Source organism: Vipera ursinii (genome assembly GCF_947247035.1).
Source record: "Vipera ursinii genome assembly, chromosome: 13".
Lineage (NCBI taxonomy): Eukaryota > Metazoa > Chordata > Lepidosauria > Squamata > Viperidae > Vipera > Vipera ursinii.
Window position 1 is genome coordinate 4,299,162 of NC_139526.1, and position 19,424 is coordinate 4,318,585.

General features: G+C 46.3%; 1 protein-coding gene across 1 annotated transcript in view; it reads left to right on the top strand.

Moving 5' to 3' along the window:
* Positions 1-778: 778 nt before the first annotated feature.
* The window catches only part of HS3ST6 (heparan sulfate-glucosamine 3-sulfotransferase 6), a 106,735-nt gene continuing 88,089 nt past the window's right edge, over positions 779-19,424 (top strand). Inside the window, exon 1 of the mRNA XM_083372626.1 lies at positions 779-1,412. Within this exon, the coding sequence (XP_083228752.1) occupies positions 946-1,412 (467 nt within the window). The 5' untranslated portion in view covers positions 779-945. The remainder of the gene's footprint in view (positions 1,413-19,424) is intronic.

Genomic DNA, 19,424 nt, shown 5'->3' on the forward strand with positions numbered 1-19,424 from the left:
AACCGTGCTCGATTAAATGCCCCCCCCCCCAAGCTTTGCAAGTTGGGCGAAAAAGACAGTTGGTTTTCCAGGTTTTCCGTAGAAAAGACACGTTTATTGATCAACGTCATTGAAGGGCAGGTCAATTTTTCAAATCCGTTCGGCGCCAAACCTGGAATAAGAGTTCCCCTCCCCCCGCCGCCGCCTTCCCGGAAGAGGCTACAGGGAGGCGCGCAGAAGCGGCGGCCGTCGAGGACCGAGCCCGCTGCGGGAAAGTGCGCAGTGCAAGCCCGCCGCCTGCAGAGGATCGCTCTCCACCCCCCCCCGGGAGAACTCCCCACCCTAGGAGACCCCCCCCGCCTCGCATGCCCGGGAGACCCTCCAAAGCGAAGGAGAGTGCAGACGGACGGACGGGGATAGGGTGGGAAACGGAAGCGAGGTCCGGCAGCCCCGCATCTCCTGGGCAGGCAGCTCCTCTCCGCGCTGCCCTCCGCGGCTGCTTCTCCTCTGCCGGGGCAGCGCCGGAGGGGCGGGGCGGGGGGGCCCTCTGCCTTCCCAGATACGGGCCCCCGCGGTTTGGGGACCCCTGTGGGAAAGCGGGGCGCCTGCCAGATGGCGAGCCCGGGCCGGGAAGGTGCGTCTCTCTCGCCAGCCCCGCCTCGCCCCGCCCCGCGTCGTCCTGTGAATGCCGGGCTGGCCAGCGCAGAAGCCGGTCGGGGCCCCCGCCCTCGAGCCGGGAGGGGGGCGAGTGGGCGGCCGGGGGGGCGGCGCCGAAGGGGCGGGGAGGGGGGAGCAGGCGGCAGCAGAAGGCGCTGAAAGGCTCCCGGGGCACCGCGGACCGGACCGGGGAGACGCGTGGCCGGCTCGGTTGCCCAGGGAGCGGCCCGGGGACGGCCTGGGGAGCGATGCCCCCGCCGGCCGCCGCCCCCGCCGGGACTCCGCGCTGCCCGGGCTCGCCCTCCGCCTATGGGATGTAGCCGCGGCGGGCCGCTGGGGGGGCTGGTGCCGCGCGGCCCGCTGGCCCTGGCCGCGATGCTGCTGCTGCTCTGCAGCTACTTATTCTATTGCCTGACTGGCCCCTGCCAGCCCCTCCGCCGGCCCGGCTGGCCCCCCCGGGCGCCCCTCTTGCCCCGGCGCCCGCCCGAGCCGCCCGGGGGGCAGCAGGAGGAAGAAGGGGAGGAGGAGGAGGGCGAGGAAGCCGCCGACGCCGGGCCCCAGGAGGAGGCGCCCCCCGCGGGTCCGGCCGGGGCTCTTCTGCCGGTGTCCAGCGGCTCCGGCCAGAAGAAGTTCCCGCAGGCCATCATCGTCGGCGTGAAGAAGGGCGGGACTCGCGCGCTGCTCGAGTTCCTGCGCGTCCACCCGGACGTGCGAGCCGTCGGGGCAGAACCGCACTTCTTCGACCGCTGCTACGAGAAGGGGCTGCTCTGGTACAGGTAAGCCGGGGGGGGTCGCCACTTGTCCCGCGGCCGCTTCGAGGCGGCGCTCCGCGGGGTCGAAACCCCCTGCCTCCCCTCCCCGCCACCGACCCTTCGGCTCTGCTGCTGGTAGGAAAATGCCTTCTTCCCCACTCCCCAAAAAAAAGAAAGAAAGAAAAATGCTTTTTTCGAAGAGGAACCTGGCAGGACTCTCTTTGGTCTTTGCTTGAAAACGTTTCGTTTGTCCTCCCAGAATCTTCTTCTGTTCCGAAGAAGGGTTGAGAAATAAGTCTCCCATCCCCGAGCAGAGACCCCATTCCGGCCGGCCTTGTCGGGATGAATTTGGGGGGAAAGAGTAAGTGGATAGCAAAATGGGTCTAATTAGCGAAGCCAGGAGGAAGGTTCCCCTCTGCCCGGTCCCGGTCCCAAAAGTCCAATTGTCCATCCGGCTCACCCCGGAGACGGCTCAAGAGCTCCCCACGGCTGTCAGTTCGGGCTCTGTTCTGTTTGTCCTCGAATCCGCACTTTTTGCCCCCCCCCCCGCCGCTTTTTTAATTTATTTATTTAGTGCCGCTGCTGTACGCTAAATAAATAAATAAACTTTGCGCGGCTGCCTGCCTGCTTACCCCACCCTAGCTTTGCTGAGAATAAACGTTCCCCCGAACCATTTGGGCTGGACCACCCCACTCCACCCCCACCCCATCCCTTTATCCACCGTGGTTGTCCCTCTGCTTTGGCTGGTTATTTCCCTGCCCTCCCCCCCCCCCCCCCCCGCGTTGCCCTTCGGTAAAGTTTTGCTTTGAACAGGCCCAAATAACTCATATGTTGGATTCTCTTGAAATTCAGCAGCGCTGCTACAAACTGGGAGGTTTGATCATACCTACTTATTCCATATATTTCTCCTCCTTAGTCCTTTCCATTCCTTTCCTCTCCTCTCCTCCCTCAAAAGGGCCAGCTGTTCTGATTTTAAATGGCAAAGGCTTACAGCAGCAAAGAGTTTAAAGTTTCTTTCCTGTTTGCTCCAGCCTCCTTGAGGCAAGATATCTTTGCTAGATAGCCAGTGTGTGTGTGTGTGTGTGTGTGTGTGTGTGTGTGTGACTCTGGAAGATGAACGGAGAGCTCTGTTCCACAATGGGTGAAAGCCTGAGCCCAATTCAGGCTGCTTTCTTTCCTGCCTTCCAAGTTTCTATTAGGAGATCAGGTAGAAAAGACATTCTGACTACCTAGGGCTGAAAGCTGCCTGCTTTTGAAGTCTATGGCAGCCTGGCTGCTTTTGTCACTTCAAAGGGGGTCTAGATTTCACAAAGGCAAAAGTTCACAAAAGCTGACCGGCTATGAAAACCCACTTTTAAAAAAAAACCCAAAATGATTAATTGAGGTTCAGGTTTTGCCTCTCAGTTGTCTTGCTCTGAGCCGCTTCTGTTCTTTTGCAGAAAGTTTCTGTTCAACCCCACCATGTTGAAAGTGAAGTCAGGTTGATGTTCTGATCCCATTTCGGTCTTCTAGTTGTCCTTATTTCCCCATCCTTTTATTCTACATCTCTTCTCTTCTCTTGGGTGAATAATAATGATAATGTTCTGAAAATTTGACTCCTCCTGAATACAATCTCAGAAGGCAGCCTGTGAGGTTTGAAATCGGGGTCTAAACCTGTTTGAGGTTCCTTCCCCTTTTGAGCAGCCCTCAAAAAGTATCGTCAGATCCTTGGAAATGGCTTCACAGTAAGCAGGCAGAACGTTGTACTGTAGTGTTCATTAGCTAAATAAAAAAGCTGCCTTTATGTGGGAGCAGAATAAATACTATATGGAAGAGAAAGTTTGCCTTCGATCTTCAGCTTCTTGGTTGCCTTTTGCAGTTTCTTCCCAAATTAGCTATTTTACAATTCATTTGATTAATGGTTTGTGAACCAGCTAATTCTTGATGTCGGGGTTTATATACCTTGCTGTAGGTATGAATAAATGGCCCTCTGTAATGAGTGCTTGCCATGCACAACGGCCTCAGTCTATTGCAAACGCAATTTGAACAGAATAATAAAACTCTTCTCATTTGTTTTTGTTTTTTGTTTTTTTGTTTGTTTTGTATTGGTCTCGAGAGCCTCTCTTGGGAATTTTGGTTTTGTTTTGTCCTTCCGGGATCATGATGGGCCTCCAACTCCTTGTGATGAATACTTCCAAAAATCAATAAAAGCATTTAGAGTTAAGAACTGGGTTGCTTAATTTAAATCCATTGATATGCATGATCCCTGGCACAACAGCAGGATAAAAATGTTTCTGTCCCCCAAGAAAATATGCTACTTCTTAAGTTTGAGCAAAATGTATAAACAAAAAAAGGGGTGGGGGATTTGAAGAATTGCAGAACTGTTTCACTGTTCGAATCCTGCTGCCAGGCCCTCAGAAGCAGTGATCCTCTGAGATCCCATCAGATCCCAAATCCCATGGGGGATCTGAACAAAACGTTTGAGCTGATTGCAACTTGTTGTTTCCTCTTTTTGGATCCTTTTAAGTTAAATGTAAACCTACGCAAATTTCACACCTCTGTAAAATCACATTTTGCAAAAGCATATTCTTATCAGGGTGCCGCCGGTTAAAGATTGCCGGCGGATAACACCCAGGGGTAGGGCCTTCTCAGTGGGCGCGCCTGCCCTTTGGAACCAGCTGCCCGCGGAGCTTAGGACTGCCCCTGACCTCCGTTCATTCCGCTGGGACCTGAAGACCTGGCTCTTGGAGCTCTCTGGCCCAGGCTGAGAATTTTTTAACTTTAACTGGGGTTTTTATTTTTTCTCAGGGAATGATGTAATCTTTTTAAATTGTTTTTAGCTTTTGTATTGATTTTCTTTTAAATATCCTGTAAACCGGCCTGAGTCCTTCGGGAAAGGGCGGTATATAAATCTAAATAAATAAATAAATAATTTCCTGTTATGAGATCATAATACTGCAGAGGCTCGTTTTTGGAGTGAGACAACAGCCAGGTCCCCACAACTAGGTTAAAATTGAAAGGTTTATGGCTCTGTGTGTTACAGAAACATGTCAGGATCTAAGCACATGCAATGATCTAGGTTGTTGCATAAATTAATATTCCAGTGTGTTTGGCATTATAGGGCACGTGGAGACCACAACTCTCTTAACAAATTTCTCACTTAGCAATATAGCCTGGTGATGTGTACATGTTCAGAGTCCTGAAGGACCAGGTTGAGAACAAAGCCTTTGGAAGAAGATCTGCTATATGGTCAGTAAGAGTCAATGCCAGCTGGATGATGGCATGTAATTATCAATTTTGGTCATGTGGTTAAAATGGAGCTGATTTTTCTTAGTGGTACATTTTTTCTTATCTGGAACAAAAAGGTGAGGATTTTAATTTCTTGGATGTTTTACAATAAGACAAACTTTTCAGGAGTACCATGTAATTGCCCTGGAAAACTTGTTTTAACTATTAGTTAGCTTTTAACATTTGTTTATTATTGTATTTGTCTCATGCAGCTTTTGATGGGAAACTTTTTTTTTTGAACCCTTGGAAGAGTGAGGAAGATTCTCAGGGATGATTCACACCCTGGACGGTATCTCTTTATATAGGAATATAGCCAGCCGTACCAACAGGCTGAAAAATAGCTTTTATCCGTGGGCTGTTAGGCTTTTACATGGGACATAATCTTATGCAGAATTGACTTGGTGTAGTTGGTTCACATGGTGTGGTGGGATGGAGGGTTTGTTGTCACTGTGTGTTGGGGGGAGAGAGCAGGGGGGGGAGGCTCAGCTAATCTCAATGTACACATGTTGTACTTTGACAATAAAGGTTTATTATTTATTTATTTTTGTAGCCAAGCTGTTTATTTGGAAGAAAATCAAGTTTCATTAAGTCGGTTGAGTTGGTGAGTTCGAGTCCTGCCTTAGGCATGAAAGCTAGCTGGGTGATTTGGGGCCAAACACTCTCTCAGCCCAACATACCTCATAGGATTGTTGCTATGGGAAAAATAGGAGGAGGAAGAAATATTAGGTATGTTCACCACCTTGAGGTATTTATGTAATTAAGTAAACAAGTGTCAATCAGAGAGTCAGGCAATTCAACTCTAAGAAAAGCTAAGAAAAAGTCACCTTCCAAGTTACATGTGGATTTGACTTTGGGTCTTTTCAATCCGGGTCCTTCTCAGAATAACAGAATAACAGAGCTAGAAGGGACCTTGGAGGTCTTCTAGTCCAACCCCGTACAAGCAGGAGATCCCATACCATTTCAGACAAGTGGTTCTCCTCTTGAAAGCCCCCAGTGATGGAGCACCCACAACTTTTGGAGGCAAAGCTGTTTCACTGATCAATTGTTCTCACTGTCGGGAAACTTCTTAATTCTAGGTTGCTTCTCTCTGTTGAAATTCCAAATGTGCTTTGAGACTTTGTCATAACAAGTAGAGATGTCTATGCTGCAGGGTAGTCAAAAAAGTCAAGATGGCAGCCCATGATCATGTGATCAAGGCCCCTTCCTTCTTCAAATGCATCTCAGATATCACATATGTGAAGAAGGTAAAAAAGAAGCTGAGTCATTTAGGTTCAACACATCACCCATTCATTGTCTTAACAGGCAATCCTATCCTTTACGAACTGGAGTATCCTGTGTTATGTCAACACAACGTGTATTTTTACATGTTTATAACATGTGAATCTAATCTTAAACTTAGCGTTTCAGTCAAGCTCAACAAGTGATAACATAGATGTATTGATGTATAATGTTGGCAACATTATAAAAGTAGTTTTTGCTGGCTGGGGAATTCTGGGGTATCTTCAAGCTACCAAGGTTTAAAAAATACTGTTCTAATCTTTCTAAGGCCCCTGAAATTTCCTGATGGTTCCCCAGGACCAACCCATACTAAATCCTGCTCCGCTTCAGAATTAAACCAGTTTAACAATTAAACCAGTTTAGCAAAGTGCTGCCATCTGCTAAGATCCAATGGAAGTCCTGGCGAGGTTTACTTCAGTCTACCTGTGCTGAAGATTAAATGGAACACCTCCCCATGTTTTCAGGAAAAGAGTTAAACACCTGCTCAGTTCTCAGCCTTAACTGCAGCCCGATCATAATCTCTTGATCTGTGTAAAAAAATATGAACTAAACCTACTAGCTTTAATGATATATTTCTATCCCCTCCCTTTCTTGTTCGTAAGCTTCTTAAACGTATGTCTGGGTTTTTTTTCTCATTTTCCTTTTGGCAGAGAAAGAGGAGCATGTTTCTTGGTTCAGGTGTATTTAAGATTGCCAATGATTGCAGGGGCTGGGGATATTTAAATCTGGGTGTGGGTATGCGCTTGGGGGTGGAGAAAGAATTTTAAAAGTTGAGCTTTCTTGCTCCTGGGAATCTTTTAAAGTAGTGTCAACATTTCTGAAATAGTTGACTAAGCCAAGAAACTCCAGATTGTGCCAAAAGCTTTTAATTGCCAGCATGTTGACCCCACCCCCTGCACCTGTGGAATTGTTCGATTTAAATGGTTTTTTTTGAAGAAGAAAATATTTTGAGCCACCTAGTCCTTCTGCATGACCCAAGTCTCTTTGAATTTTCTCATGCAGTCTTAATCCTTCAAGCAGGTCTGTGGATCCAGTTTGAGTATTTCATATATGGCCTCCGATCGGCATTTGGCATTCCTTAAAGAAAGAAGTTATTTTGCTTTGTAAATATATTATGAAACTCAACAAAAGGCAAAGGGTAGTATCTTTCCCTGGAGTGTTTTTGATGCTTTTCTTGGCCCTACCTTTTTCTGCAACTTGGGCCCTTTGTTAATAACAAAAGAAACCTTCAGTTAGAAAGCCATGAGTAATTCCCCAGATTGCTAAACCCTTTTAACCCTTGAGTTCAGGGCCGAAAAAGACTGTTCGATTCAATAGGAGGGTGGGATGCAAATTGAATAAGTAAATGAATGAAATAAGCAGAGCAGCTTTCCTCGCTGGCATAAATACATTTATGACTGTCCAGGACTTAAGGATACCATTAATTCAAACCAGTGGCATTTGCAGAGAGGCCTAAAGCAGGGCAAGATTGCAGCTGCAAAAATCTCATCTGAAGCCTCCCCTTTTTTATTTGCATGTTGTGCTGTTGTGACTGTCATGTTGTCTTTTTTTTTTTGCTGCAAACATATACGCTCTTGATGCCAGTAATCTAAGCACTTAAAATGTTTGTGTTATATTGCCCTAGGCCTAGGCTAAACCTTAAGTTTAGAAAAAAGGAGTTGCAGTTACTCCTGCAGATGTGCAACATACTAAATGCAGACAAGCACATGAGAGTTTTTGCAAATCCCACCTGTCCAGGCATGGCTAGACTGAGTCTGGCTGCAGTGGAAAAGGGGTGATGTTGCAACAGGTAAACAAGCAATAACCATCTCTCTTAATGATTTCTTGACACAGTTAGTTCAGCAAAGAGGCAAAGTGCGGTTTCAAAACATGTTTCAGCGCATTGGAGGAAGACACCTTTATTAGCAACTTGGAGGGTAATTCATTCCATGTTTTCTGAGAGCGGACCAAAGTTCCTTTACCTTCTGAGTTTATTCCCATGTTCAGATCAACAGGCCTTGGTCCACTGCTTGCCCAGTCAGATAGAGTAATATGGGCCAATCTTCTCTCATTGAAGTCATATACAGGTAGTCCTTGACTTACAACAATTCATTTAGTGACCCTTCACAGTTACAACTGCACTGGAAAAAGCCACTTAACGATTGTTTTTCAGTTATGACGGTTGCAGCATCCCTACGATCATGTGATCAAAATTCAGATGCTTGGTAGCTGGTTCATACTTATGACAGTTGCCCTCTTCCCAAGGTCACGTGATCCCCTTTTGCGACCTTCTGACAAGCAAAGTCAATGGTGAAGCCAGATTCACTTAACAACCGTGTTCCTAACTTATCGACTGCAGTGATTCACTGAACACGTGGCAAGGAAGGTCGTAAAATGGGGCAAAACTCACTTAACAAATGTCTCACTTAGCAACAGAAATTTTGGGCTCAATTTTGGTCATAAGTCAAGGACTACCTGCACTCAACATGGGGGTTATGCTACCCTTTTTATTTAATATTAATTTTCTGCATGCTGGCTGGAACCTCCTTTCCCACCACAGTCTTTAAAGGAAGGCACTCCAAAAGTTATGCATGAGTGTAGGATAAGAGTCAGTTTTGTTCATTCTCAATTTTTATTTTGTTTATTTTCTTCTGTATTTAGTAAATTATATGCTGTTTTCATTCTTACTGAACCCTGGTGTGTTTTAATCATAATTAACAGAGTCTGTCTTATGGGCTGGAAAAATAATCTTGGCTTGCTTGGACATTTCCTGGTTAGCTGTCCTTCTTTTCTATCTTCTCTTGCATTTTTATGAGTTGGTTAGACTTCGATCATCAGCAGATAATTGGGATCTAAGCATAGCCCTCAACTCAAATCATGCAGCCGTCAGAGCATCAGCAACACGCTCCAGATTCATTCAGTGGTTTGAATAACAACAACAACAGAGTTGGAAGGAACCTTCAAGGTCTTCTAGTCCAACCCCCTGCTCAGGCAGGAAACGCTATAACTTTCAGACAAATGGTTGTCCAGTCTCTTCTTAAAAAGTTACAGTGTTGGAGCATTCCCAATTTCTGGAGGCAAGTTGTTCCACTGATTAATTGTTCTCACCGGCAGGAAATTTCTCCTTACTTCCAAGTTGCTTCTCTCCTTAATTAGTTTCCATCCATTGATTCATGATTTCTGGTGTTTTTGGAGACTAGGTTGACCCTCTCTTCTTTGTGGCAACCCTGAGATATATTGGAAGTCTGCTATCAGGTCAGCCCTAGTCCATCTCTTGATTAAACTAAACAAGTTTATTCTTCATTCTATGCAATACTTCTACAGCTAATAATAATAATAGCTTAAGCTGGCATATGAATAATCCCTCTTTATGCAGAAAAGTGGCTCAGAAAAGCATTTTGTGGTTGGTAATCGTTAAATGATTTATGCCCACTTTGCCTGGCCTCTGCCAAGATTCAGTTCTTTTTCCTTTCTCATGTCCCATACCGTATTTTAATTACCTCCCCATCCCGTCATCATTAAACCTTTTGAAAAGAATACCATGTGTGAGATTAAAAGAAAGTGTTTATTCATTTCATTTGGAAACAACCAGTGTGTATTTACAATGCTTTCTGAACAAACAGGTGTGCCCAATATCTTTAGGGTTTTGGAGAACTTTACACACATATGGGTGTAGCACAGGGGTCGGTAACATGTCACGCACCAGGAATTGCCATTTTCTTCCCCATCAAAACATGACAGATTGCTCAGAGTATCGCAGTTTTGTGGAGAGACCTGGACTCATTGCTTGAAACCATGCACATTTTCACATGAGAACTCATCTGATCTCGCTTAAGGACTCCAAAATCTTTGTGCATCTTGGCAACCTCATGAGTCATTGGGGAGGGGTGTTTAATTTTGAGAATTGAAACTGTGGACACTGGACATTTTCCCAGTTGCCAGTTTAGGATGTTCTCGAACGGGGTGTGTTATATAGCTAGTCTGGACCTCATGGACCGCATGGACGACTCGGACAACTGGTTACAGCATCAGATCGCTCTTTATTGAATGGACACACCAGACTGAGACAAAGGCCACTGTTGGTCCCTCATATACACCTAGCCAGGTGAACCTGGGACCAATCTGCTCGTCTGGATTTCCCGCCGTGGACTATCCAGCCAATCCGGATAGAGTACGTCACCACCTGGTGGTGTCAGTGGCTCAATGCTGTAACTATATACATAACACCCCTTCCCCCCATATGTAATAAAAACACAACAATTGACAACACACAATGTATATCTGGTTATTTTTGTACACTACTGACCCTAAGAATACCCTTGCCTCAAAACCTTACAAACTCCTCTAGATACGTCAGTGGCCTATGAGATCTGGCGGACCATTTCGGTGTTTGTTCCTTGTTTATGTCAATCGGGTCCACAATTTGGTCATCTCTTTCACCCTGATCCCATGCCCTATTGACCCCCTCATCATTTTGGACATGGGCCTGTTGTTGCTCGGCCCCACCAACGCTTCTGGGTAAATGTCTACTGTCAGTATGTTCTTCCACCTCCCGACCCAAAGCAAATGAAGAAGATGAAGATGGAAGGTCACGTTGAGGTGCCTGAGATTTTTCAGGGGCCCGCCTCAATTGATCCAGATGTCTTATGACCTGGCGGCCCTCTTCCACCTCTACAATGTATGATACAGGGCCTGTTTTATCAACCACCACCCCTTGAATCCACACGTGCCCAGGACCATAGTTCCTGACCCAAACCATATCACCTATGTGCAGTTCTCTCGGAGTGTTGGGTTGCTCCGTTTGCACAGCCACTCTGTCTCAGTGCAGTCTGTCCAACTTGGTGATGAGGCGACGTCTCCAACGTAACTCAGCAGGACTCTTGCCCGTAGATGTGCACGGTGTGGTGTGTTGTGCTAAGAGGAATTGAGCCAACCTTTGGTTGGAATTGAGCCAACCTTTGGTGCTAGTCTCCACTGATGATGCGCCTCAATGTGTCCTTAGTCGTTCTCACCATTCGTTCTGCTAAGCCGTTAGACGACGGGTGGAAGTGTGCTGATGTGACATGCCTAATCAAGTTGGCCCTGGTGAATGCCTGGAAATCAGCAGATGTGAATTGTGGGCCATTGTCAGAGACCAACATATCAGGTAACCCATGAGTTGCAAATAGTCCCCTGAGCACCTTAGCCGTAGTCATGCTAGCGACAGGAACTACTTCTAGCCATTTTGAATGACTGTCCACTACTACCAAAAACAGCTGACCCTGAAAAGGACCCGCATAATCGATGTGTACCCTTGACCACGGAGTATGAGTTGTTTCCCACTTATGTACGGGTGCTTGAGGCTGTTCTGGCCTTGACCTTTGACAAGTATAACACCCAGCTACCTGCTCTTCTATGGCTTTGTCAAGACCAGGCCACCACAAGTAACTTCGAGCTAGAGCCTTCATCCTGACTACGCCTGGGTGACCCTCATGTAGCAACTGCAAGACTTTCCCGCAGTTTCTCTGGGATGATAACTCTACTACCCCACAACAAGCATCCTTTATGAGAAGACAACTCATGCCTTCTCATGAAATATGCCTGAAACTCTGGGCCAGGACTCCTTTCTTGCCACCCGGATGCCACCCACGTGAGGACTCTGCACAGTACCTTGTCCGCCCTGGTGCCAGCAGCAATGTCCTTCACCTGAAGTGGACAATCTGGTAGATCTTGGATGGCCAGGATTTATTTATTTATTTATTTATTTTATTGCATTTATATACCGCCCTTTCCCTGAGGACTCAGGGCGGTTTACAGGGAGTTAAAAATCAACCATACAAAAGTTAAAACCCAATTTAAAAAATATTAAATCAACCCTGTACTATTAAAAACCCCAATTAAAATGAGTGTCTCCTCAGCCTGGGCCCGAGAGCTCAAAGAGCCAGGTCTTCAGGCCCCGGCGGAATGAACGGAGGTCGGGGGCAGTCCTAAGCTCCACTGGCAGCTGGTTCCAGAGGGCAGGCGCCCCCACTGAGAAGGCCCTATCCCTGGGTGTCACCCGCCGGCAATCTCTTACCGGCGGGACCCTGAGCAGACCCTCCCTGTGGGAGCGCACTGGGCGAAGGGCGTTTGATGCCGGCAGCAGGTGTTCCCTCAAATACCCCGGACCCAGGCCATGTAGGGCTTTATAGGTGATAACCAGCACCCCGCAGGTGCTGGGTCCGGATCCGTGGTCATTAATGGTAATCTGCTTAATGCATCAGCGTGGCCCATATCCTTCCCTGGTCTGTGGACCAGTTTGCAAGTATAGGCAGATAAGAATATAGACCACCTTAGCATTCTTGGGGACAGAATTTGTGGTGTTTGTTTATCAGTGGTGAACAACCCCAACAAGTGATCTGTAAAAATAGTGAATTCTCTGCCATACAGATAATCATGGAATTTCTTGACTCCTGTCACGATTGCTAAGGCCTCCTTGTCAATTTGGGCATAATTCCTTTCTGCCCTTGACAGAGTTCTGGAATAATATGCAATAGGCCTTTGCTCCCCATTTTCTTCTATGTGGCTCAATACAGCACCCACGCCATAAGGGGATGCATCACAAGTTATTCCCAGGGGAAGAGCATTCTCTGTGGACGCGCCGGCCCTATGGAACCAGCTCCCCATGGAACTTAGGACTGCCCCCAACCTTCGCTCATTCCGCAGGGACCTGAAAACTTGGCTCTTTGAGCTGTCTGGCCCAGGCTGAGGGGTTTTAATTTTTTATTAGGCTTTAGTTTTAAATTTCGGGGACTTTATTTAATTAATTGTTTTAATCTGATTTTAATTTTTGTATGTTTGTTTTAATCTTCCCTGTACACCACCCTGAGTCCTCCGGGAATAGGGTGGTATATAAATTTAATAAAATGAAAATGAAATGAAATATGGGCTTATTTTCCATAAAATGTGTAACAATTGAATCACTGGACAATAGCTGTTTAAGATTCCTGAAACTCTGTTCATGGATTGATGTCCAGTTCCATGGGGATTTCTTATCTAATAATCTATGTAAGGGCTCCGCAATTGCTGCTTTGTGGGGCAAAAACGCATGGTAGAAATTAAGTAACCCCAGGAAAGCTTGCAATTTAGCCTTATTCGTTGGGGTTGGAGCCATTTTTATTTCTCTCACTTTAGAGTCTGTAGGGTGAATTCCCTTGGCATCAATCCTGAACCCTAAAAATTCAGTGGATGCCACTCCTATACTGCACTTACCTCTTTTTAGTTTGAGCCCAGCAGAGCGGAATCTGCTTAAAGCAGCCTGTCAGCCAAGATCTCCTCAGACTCTCCAGTAATCAGAACATCATCAAAATAAAGACATACCCCAGGAATGCCAAACTGCAAGCGCTTGACTCTAAAAGCTCCTCTATGTGTCACTATTGTTTGAGCATCCACCGTTTCCTTGGTAACCGGGAGCTGCTGATATGCCTGCGCCAAATCTAACTTAGCAAAGATGGCACCGCCCTGGACTGCAGAGAGGACATGTTGGACCGTCGGGACCGGGTAAGCATGCGGATTCAAGGCCCGGTTTACCATTGCCTTATAATCTGCACATATTCTTACCTCTCCATTAGCCTTCAGGGGGGTCACAATAAGGGTCTCCCATTCTCCCCCTTCCACGGGCTCTAGCACCCCTTGTTCTATGAGCCTGTCCAATTCACTCCCAGTTTTATGTTTGAGAGTGAATGGGACTCTTCGGAGCTTGATTCGTACTGGTAGGACACTGGGGTTTAGCTTGAAGTTAATAGGGGGGGCATTGTATTACCCAGCTTGTCCTCGAATACGTCTGCAAACGTTTTGCAGATGGATTCGAGACTTTTGGTCTGGATGCTATTTACACCCCCTCAGCCAAATACCCAGAGCATCGAACCAATCCAGCCCCACTAGACTAGTCCTTTGCCCCTCTGTTACCAGGATGTCCAAAGGACCCTGGAAATCCTTGAACCCCACTAGTAAGGTGGCCTTTCCCCTGAGTCTAATGGGTGTGTGCTGAAAATCCAATAACTGTACATTTGTGGGCTTTAAAGGAACCCTCCGCTTGCTCCGGCTGTAAATGCCTTTAAATGTCTCATACGAGATTATTGAGACAGCGGAGCTGGAGTCGAGCTCCATCGTGCAAGGAACACCTTGAAGATGGATCTCTATCGTGATTTTTGGTTTAAGCAATTGATGGATGTCCATGTGCGACACGGTTCCTCGGCTTCCCCCTGACTTTGGTGACCTGTGCCGCAGGGGCCCAGTACCTTCTAATGCCAATGCCATGGCTTGGAGTTCGTTCAGGCTGTCCCTGTTGCGATTCCAGCAGACGGCTGAGATGTGCCCCGTCTTGCCACAGAAGCAACACTTCGTGGAGCGGAATCTGCATGTTGCTCGGTAATGGTCCCCTCCGCAGCTGGCACATTTTTGGTTGGAGGTGCTAGAAGGTCTTTGTTCTCTGCAGCTGCAGTTGCAGCTGCACGCGGTGTTTTTGCTGGCTGCTGGGGTTTTCCGATGGCTTCCTTCGTAGACCCGCCACGTTGGTTGTCTTCCTGGCTTATGATGCACCGCATCTACTTCTGCCTCTTCGTCCATCTGTCCGCTTCCGCCAAACGCCACAGACTCCCAATGGACTGTCCCACCTGGGCTGCTGCTAGAATGGTGTGTTGGCTTGCCGGGACTGGTGGCCGTCTCGTGGGCCATTACTTCGTCTAGGACCTCTCGCAGGTCCATTGGAGGTTTTGCTAGGATTTTCTGACGGAGCTGATGATCTCTTCGCTCAAATACGACCTGATCTCGAATTCTATCATCGAGATCGGTGAACTTGCACAATCGGGCAGCCTGTCTCATATTGTGCTGTTGTCTCCCCCGGACGCTGGATGCGTTGGTTAAACTGGAAACGCCAGTAGATTGGAGCCCTCTTGGCATGAAGTGGCTCGCCAGTTTTTCCTTAAGTTCTGTGTATGGAACGGTCGCGATGGGAGTTGGAGCGCACAATCCGACAGCTATGTCATAAACATCCTGGCCGCTGAAGCACAACAGGGCTGCTGCTTTCATCTGGTCCTCCATGACCCGGTTGATCAGCAGGAACCCTTCGATCCACCCCAGGTACGCTTCCCATCTTTCGGGCTCATCGATGTTGAAGCAGAATTCACTTGTTTGTCCGAATTTTGCCATGATGCATCCAGTCCAGCAATGCTACCTCGTACAGCAGATGACTTCTGCTATAGAGTCAGCGCAGATGGGAACGGTATCCCACCTTCGTCGCCACTGTTATATAACTAGTCTGGACCGCGTGGACCGCATGGATGACTCAGACAACTGGTTACAGCATCAGATCACTCTTTATTGAATGGACACACTGGACTGAGACAAAGGCCACTCTTGGTCCCTCATATACACCTAGTCAGGTGAACCTGGGACCAATCTGCTCGTCTGGATTTCCTGCTGTGGACTATCCAGCCATTCTGGATAGAGTACGATGCCACCTGGTGGTGTCAGTGGCTCAATGCTGTAACGCTATATACATAACAGGGTGAGTCAGAAAAATCAAGATGGCAACTGTCTTCTCAGTCTTGGCAATTTATAATAATAATAAGTTGGAAGGGACCTTGGAGGTCATCTAGTCCAACCCCCTGCTCAGGCAGGAAACCCTATACCATTTCAGGCAAATGGCTGTCCATTCTCCTCTTTAAAACTTCCCGTGTTGGAGCATTCACCACTTCTGGAGGCAGGTTGTTCCACTGGTTAATTGTTCTAAGTGTCAGGAAGTTTCTCCTTAGTTCTACATTGCTTCTCTCCTTGACTAGTTTCCATCCGTTGCTTCTTGTCCTTCTTTCAGGTACTTTGGAGAATAGCTTGACTCCCTCTTCTTTGTGGCAGCCCCTGAGATATTGGAACACTGCTATCATGTCACCCCTCACCCTTCTCTTCGTTAAACTACACATACCCAATTCCAGCAACCATTCCCTATATGTTTTAGCCTCCAGTCCCCCAATCATCTTTGTTGCCCTTCTCTGTACCCTTTCTAGAGACTCAACATCTTTTTTACATTGTGGTGACCAAAACTGGATGCAGTATTCCAGGTGTGGCCTTACCAAGGCATTGTAAAGTGGTATTAGTACTTCACATGATCTTGATTCTATCCCTCTGTTAATGCAGCCTAGCACTGTGTTGGCTTTTTTGGCAGTCACAGCACACTGCTGGCTCATATTGAAGTGATTGTCCACTAGGACTCTGAGATCCCTCTCACAGTTACTACTATTGAACAAGGTACCACCTATACTATACCTGTGCATTTGTTTTTTCCTGCCTAAGTGTAGAACCTTACTTTTTTCACCATTGAATTTCATTTTGTTAGATAGCGCCCAGTATTCAAGTCTGTTCAGATCCTCCTGTATTTTAAGCCTATCTTCTGGAGTATTGGCTATTCCTGCCAGCTTGGTGTCGTCTGCAAATTTGATGAGTTCCCCATCTATCCCCTCATCCAAATCATTGATGAAGATGTTGAAAAGCACTGGGCCCAGAACAGAGCCCTGGGGCACCCCACTACACACTTCCTTCCATGTAGATGCAGTTCCATTGAGGACCACACACTGAGTACAGCCTGTCAGCCAGCTATGAATCCATCTGGTGGTGATGCTATCTAACCCACATTTTTCTATATTATCAAGTAGTAGGTTGTGATCTACTTTATCAAATGCCTTACTGAAATCCAAGTAAATTATATCTGCAACATTCCTCTGGTCCACTAATTTTGTCACTTGGTCAAAGAATGCAATAAGATTTGTCTGGTGTGATCTGTTTTTGACAAACCCATGTTGACTTTTAGTGATGACTTTGCTTGCATCAAGGTGTTCGCTGATTTGTTGTTTGATTATCTTTTCCAGAATCTTCCCAGGTATTGAGGTCAGGCTGATAGGCCTGTAGTTTCCTGGATCTATTTTTTCCCTTTTTTGAAGATGGGAACTACATCAGCTCTCTTCCAGTCCTCTGGTAGTTCCATAGTGCTCCAGGATCTTTGGAAAATATAGTTCAGTGGTTCTGAGATCACGTCTGCCAGTTCCTTGAGATCTTTGGGGTGTAATTCATCTGGTCCTGGTGATTTGAACTCATCTAGGCTGGACAGGTGCTAACTTACCATTTTCTTGCCTATCTTAACTTGCGTTTCTATTCTGTTTTTATAGCACTGGTTTTGGTAGGTTGGACTGTTTTTTCTCTTTGTGTAAAGACAGATGCAAAAAGCGAGTTAAATAGTTCTGCTTTCTCCCTGTTGCTTGTCACTTTCTTGCCATTTTCCCCCACTAATGGACCAATCATTTCCTTAACTTTTTTCTTGTTTTTTTATATGTTGAAAGAAGCTTTTTTTGTTATTTTTGACTTTGGTCGCAAGCCCTAGTTAATTTTGAGCCTTAGCTTCCCTCACTTCATCTTTGCAGGCACGGGCTATTTGCTGATATTCTGCCTTAGTTATGTGCCCCTCTTTCCACTTCTTATACTTGTCTTTATATCTTTCAATTTATCAGAGAGTTCTTTATGCAGCCATGCTGGTTTCTTTTGAGAGCTATTATTTTTCTTCTTTGTTGGTATTGTGCTAGACTAGGCCTTTATTATCTGACTTTTCAAAATTTTCCAAGCTTCATTTTTTTCACCTTTTATATTGACCCAAATGCATTCAGGTTTACAGTTTTCATCATTGTTGTGCTCTATTTCTGTGGAGATAGTTATTTCTTATATAGAGAGCAACTCCACCTCCTCTTTTGTTTAGTCTGTTTCTTTTCAATAATTTAAATCCCTCTAGCTGTGTGTTCCATTTGTAGGTTTTGTCCCATTATGTTTCCGTAATGGCAACAATATCATATCCGCCCTCATTTACCTGAATTTCTAGTTCACCCTGCTTACTGTTCATACTCTGTGCATTGGTGTATAGACATTTGGGTCCTTTATGACTGACCCTGTGTTTACTTGCTACATACAGTAATTTGTGTGGTGCCTGACCTCCCCTATTTTCTTAGATTGCCGGGGACAGTGATGTTCTGTATCAATTAACTCACTGTCCCCGTTGTTTAGTTTAAATGTTCCTCCAGGAAAGCTGTGAATTTATTGGCAAGTAACTCAGTCCCTTTCTTGGATGGATGCAGACCATCTCTTTTGTACATTTTTTCATTGGACCAGCTACAGACATCGTGACTAATATAACCAAAGCCTTCTCCTTTACACCACTCCTTTAGCCACATATTAAATTCTTCTATACGCTGGCCTTTTCCATTTTGCTCCTTATACACTGGTAAGACCTCTGAAAAAGTGAGCCTACAGCCTATTCTGCTGAGTTCCTGCCCCAAGCTCTGGAAATCATTCTGCACACAGAGTACATCCTTTTGGGACAGATCATTAGTGCCAAGATGTACAATACCATCCACATCACAGTCATTGCTGGCATTGTTGACTATTTTGAAAATACGCTTCTTGTCCCTACTGGCATTAGCACCTGGAAGACACCTGACCTCTTTTGAAACCTCTGTATCCTTTCCTAAATTTACATCCCTTATAATTGAATCACCAACCAGAAGGTGGCTTCTCTTTTTGGGTACCTTTCTTTTCTTGCATGACTGATGTGTAATACCTGATTCGCACTTCTCCCTGTCAAAAACAAGTTCATCTCGGACCATGGTCCCCTGCTTATTTGAGTTATCATCACAACTACCTTGACCTGTTTCCTTAATGTCCCTATTAAGGTCAGGAAGGGCACTGTATCTGTTATGCAGGGACACAGCGAAAGCTTTGGGTTTATGGTTCACAGCTCTCACCCTGCCAGATCCCACGGTTGTCCACACTGCCCTTCTCTTGCAGGATCTTTGCGGTAGAGGGGGCTGATAGCGCGGAGGCTCAGTAGAGTAGAAAGGCTGAGCTGAACACCTAATTTCTGCCTGAAGAGCACAGATTACAGACCCTAGATAAATAATCTGTCCTTGTAGACTAGTGATTTGTGTACAGATAGGACATTTTCCCAGTTTGAAAAGAGTGCTACGAAAGACAGCTGCAAAACAAGTGTTGCACTGAACTATGCCAGACATGCTGAGATGAAAGGAATCTCAGATGCACTTGCCCTTAATGTACCACCACTATTTTTGATTTTTAGTTATATGAATCAGCAAGGGCTTAGCTACTTTGCTCCTCACCCACCTTAACTCACAGTACTGTAGCTTTTCCCAGCAGCCTCTGGCAGTTTAAAGGCAAAGAGGGTCAGTTTGTATATTAATCCCTGGGTTGTGTGAACTACACTTTATTGAATAATCCTCACTTGCCTGGGTTCATGCCAATATGTTAGGCCACACAACCCCAGTGGCTGAGTTAACCTATCTTTGTCAGTTGCACCAGCTTTGGCTTGGCACCTTGCCACCATTCTGTCATCAATCGGGGAAGGGAGGGGGGAACAAATGGGCAATAAAGCTGTATACCTTTAGGGTGGGAAATTGGGAGGGGGGAGTGACAGGAGGAAAGAAGAGCACTGGCATCCTCAAG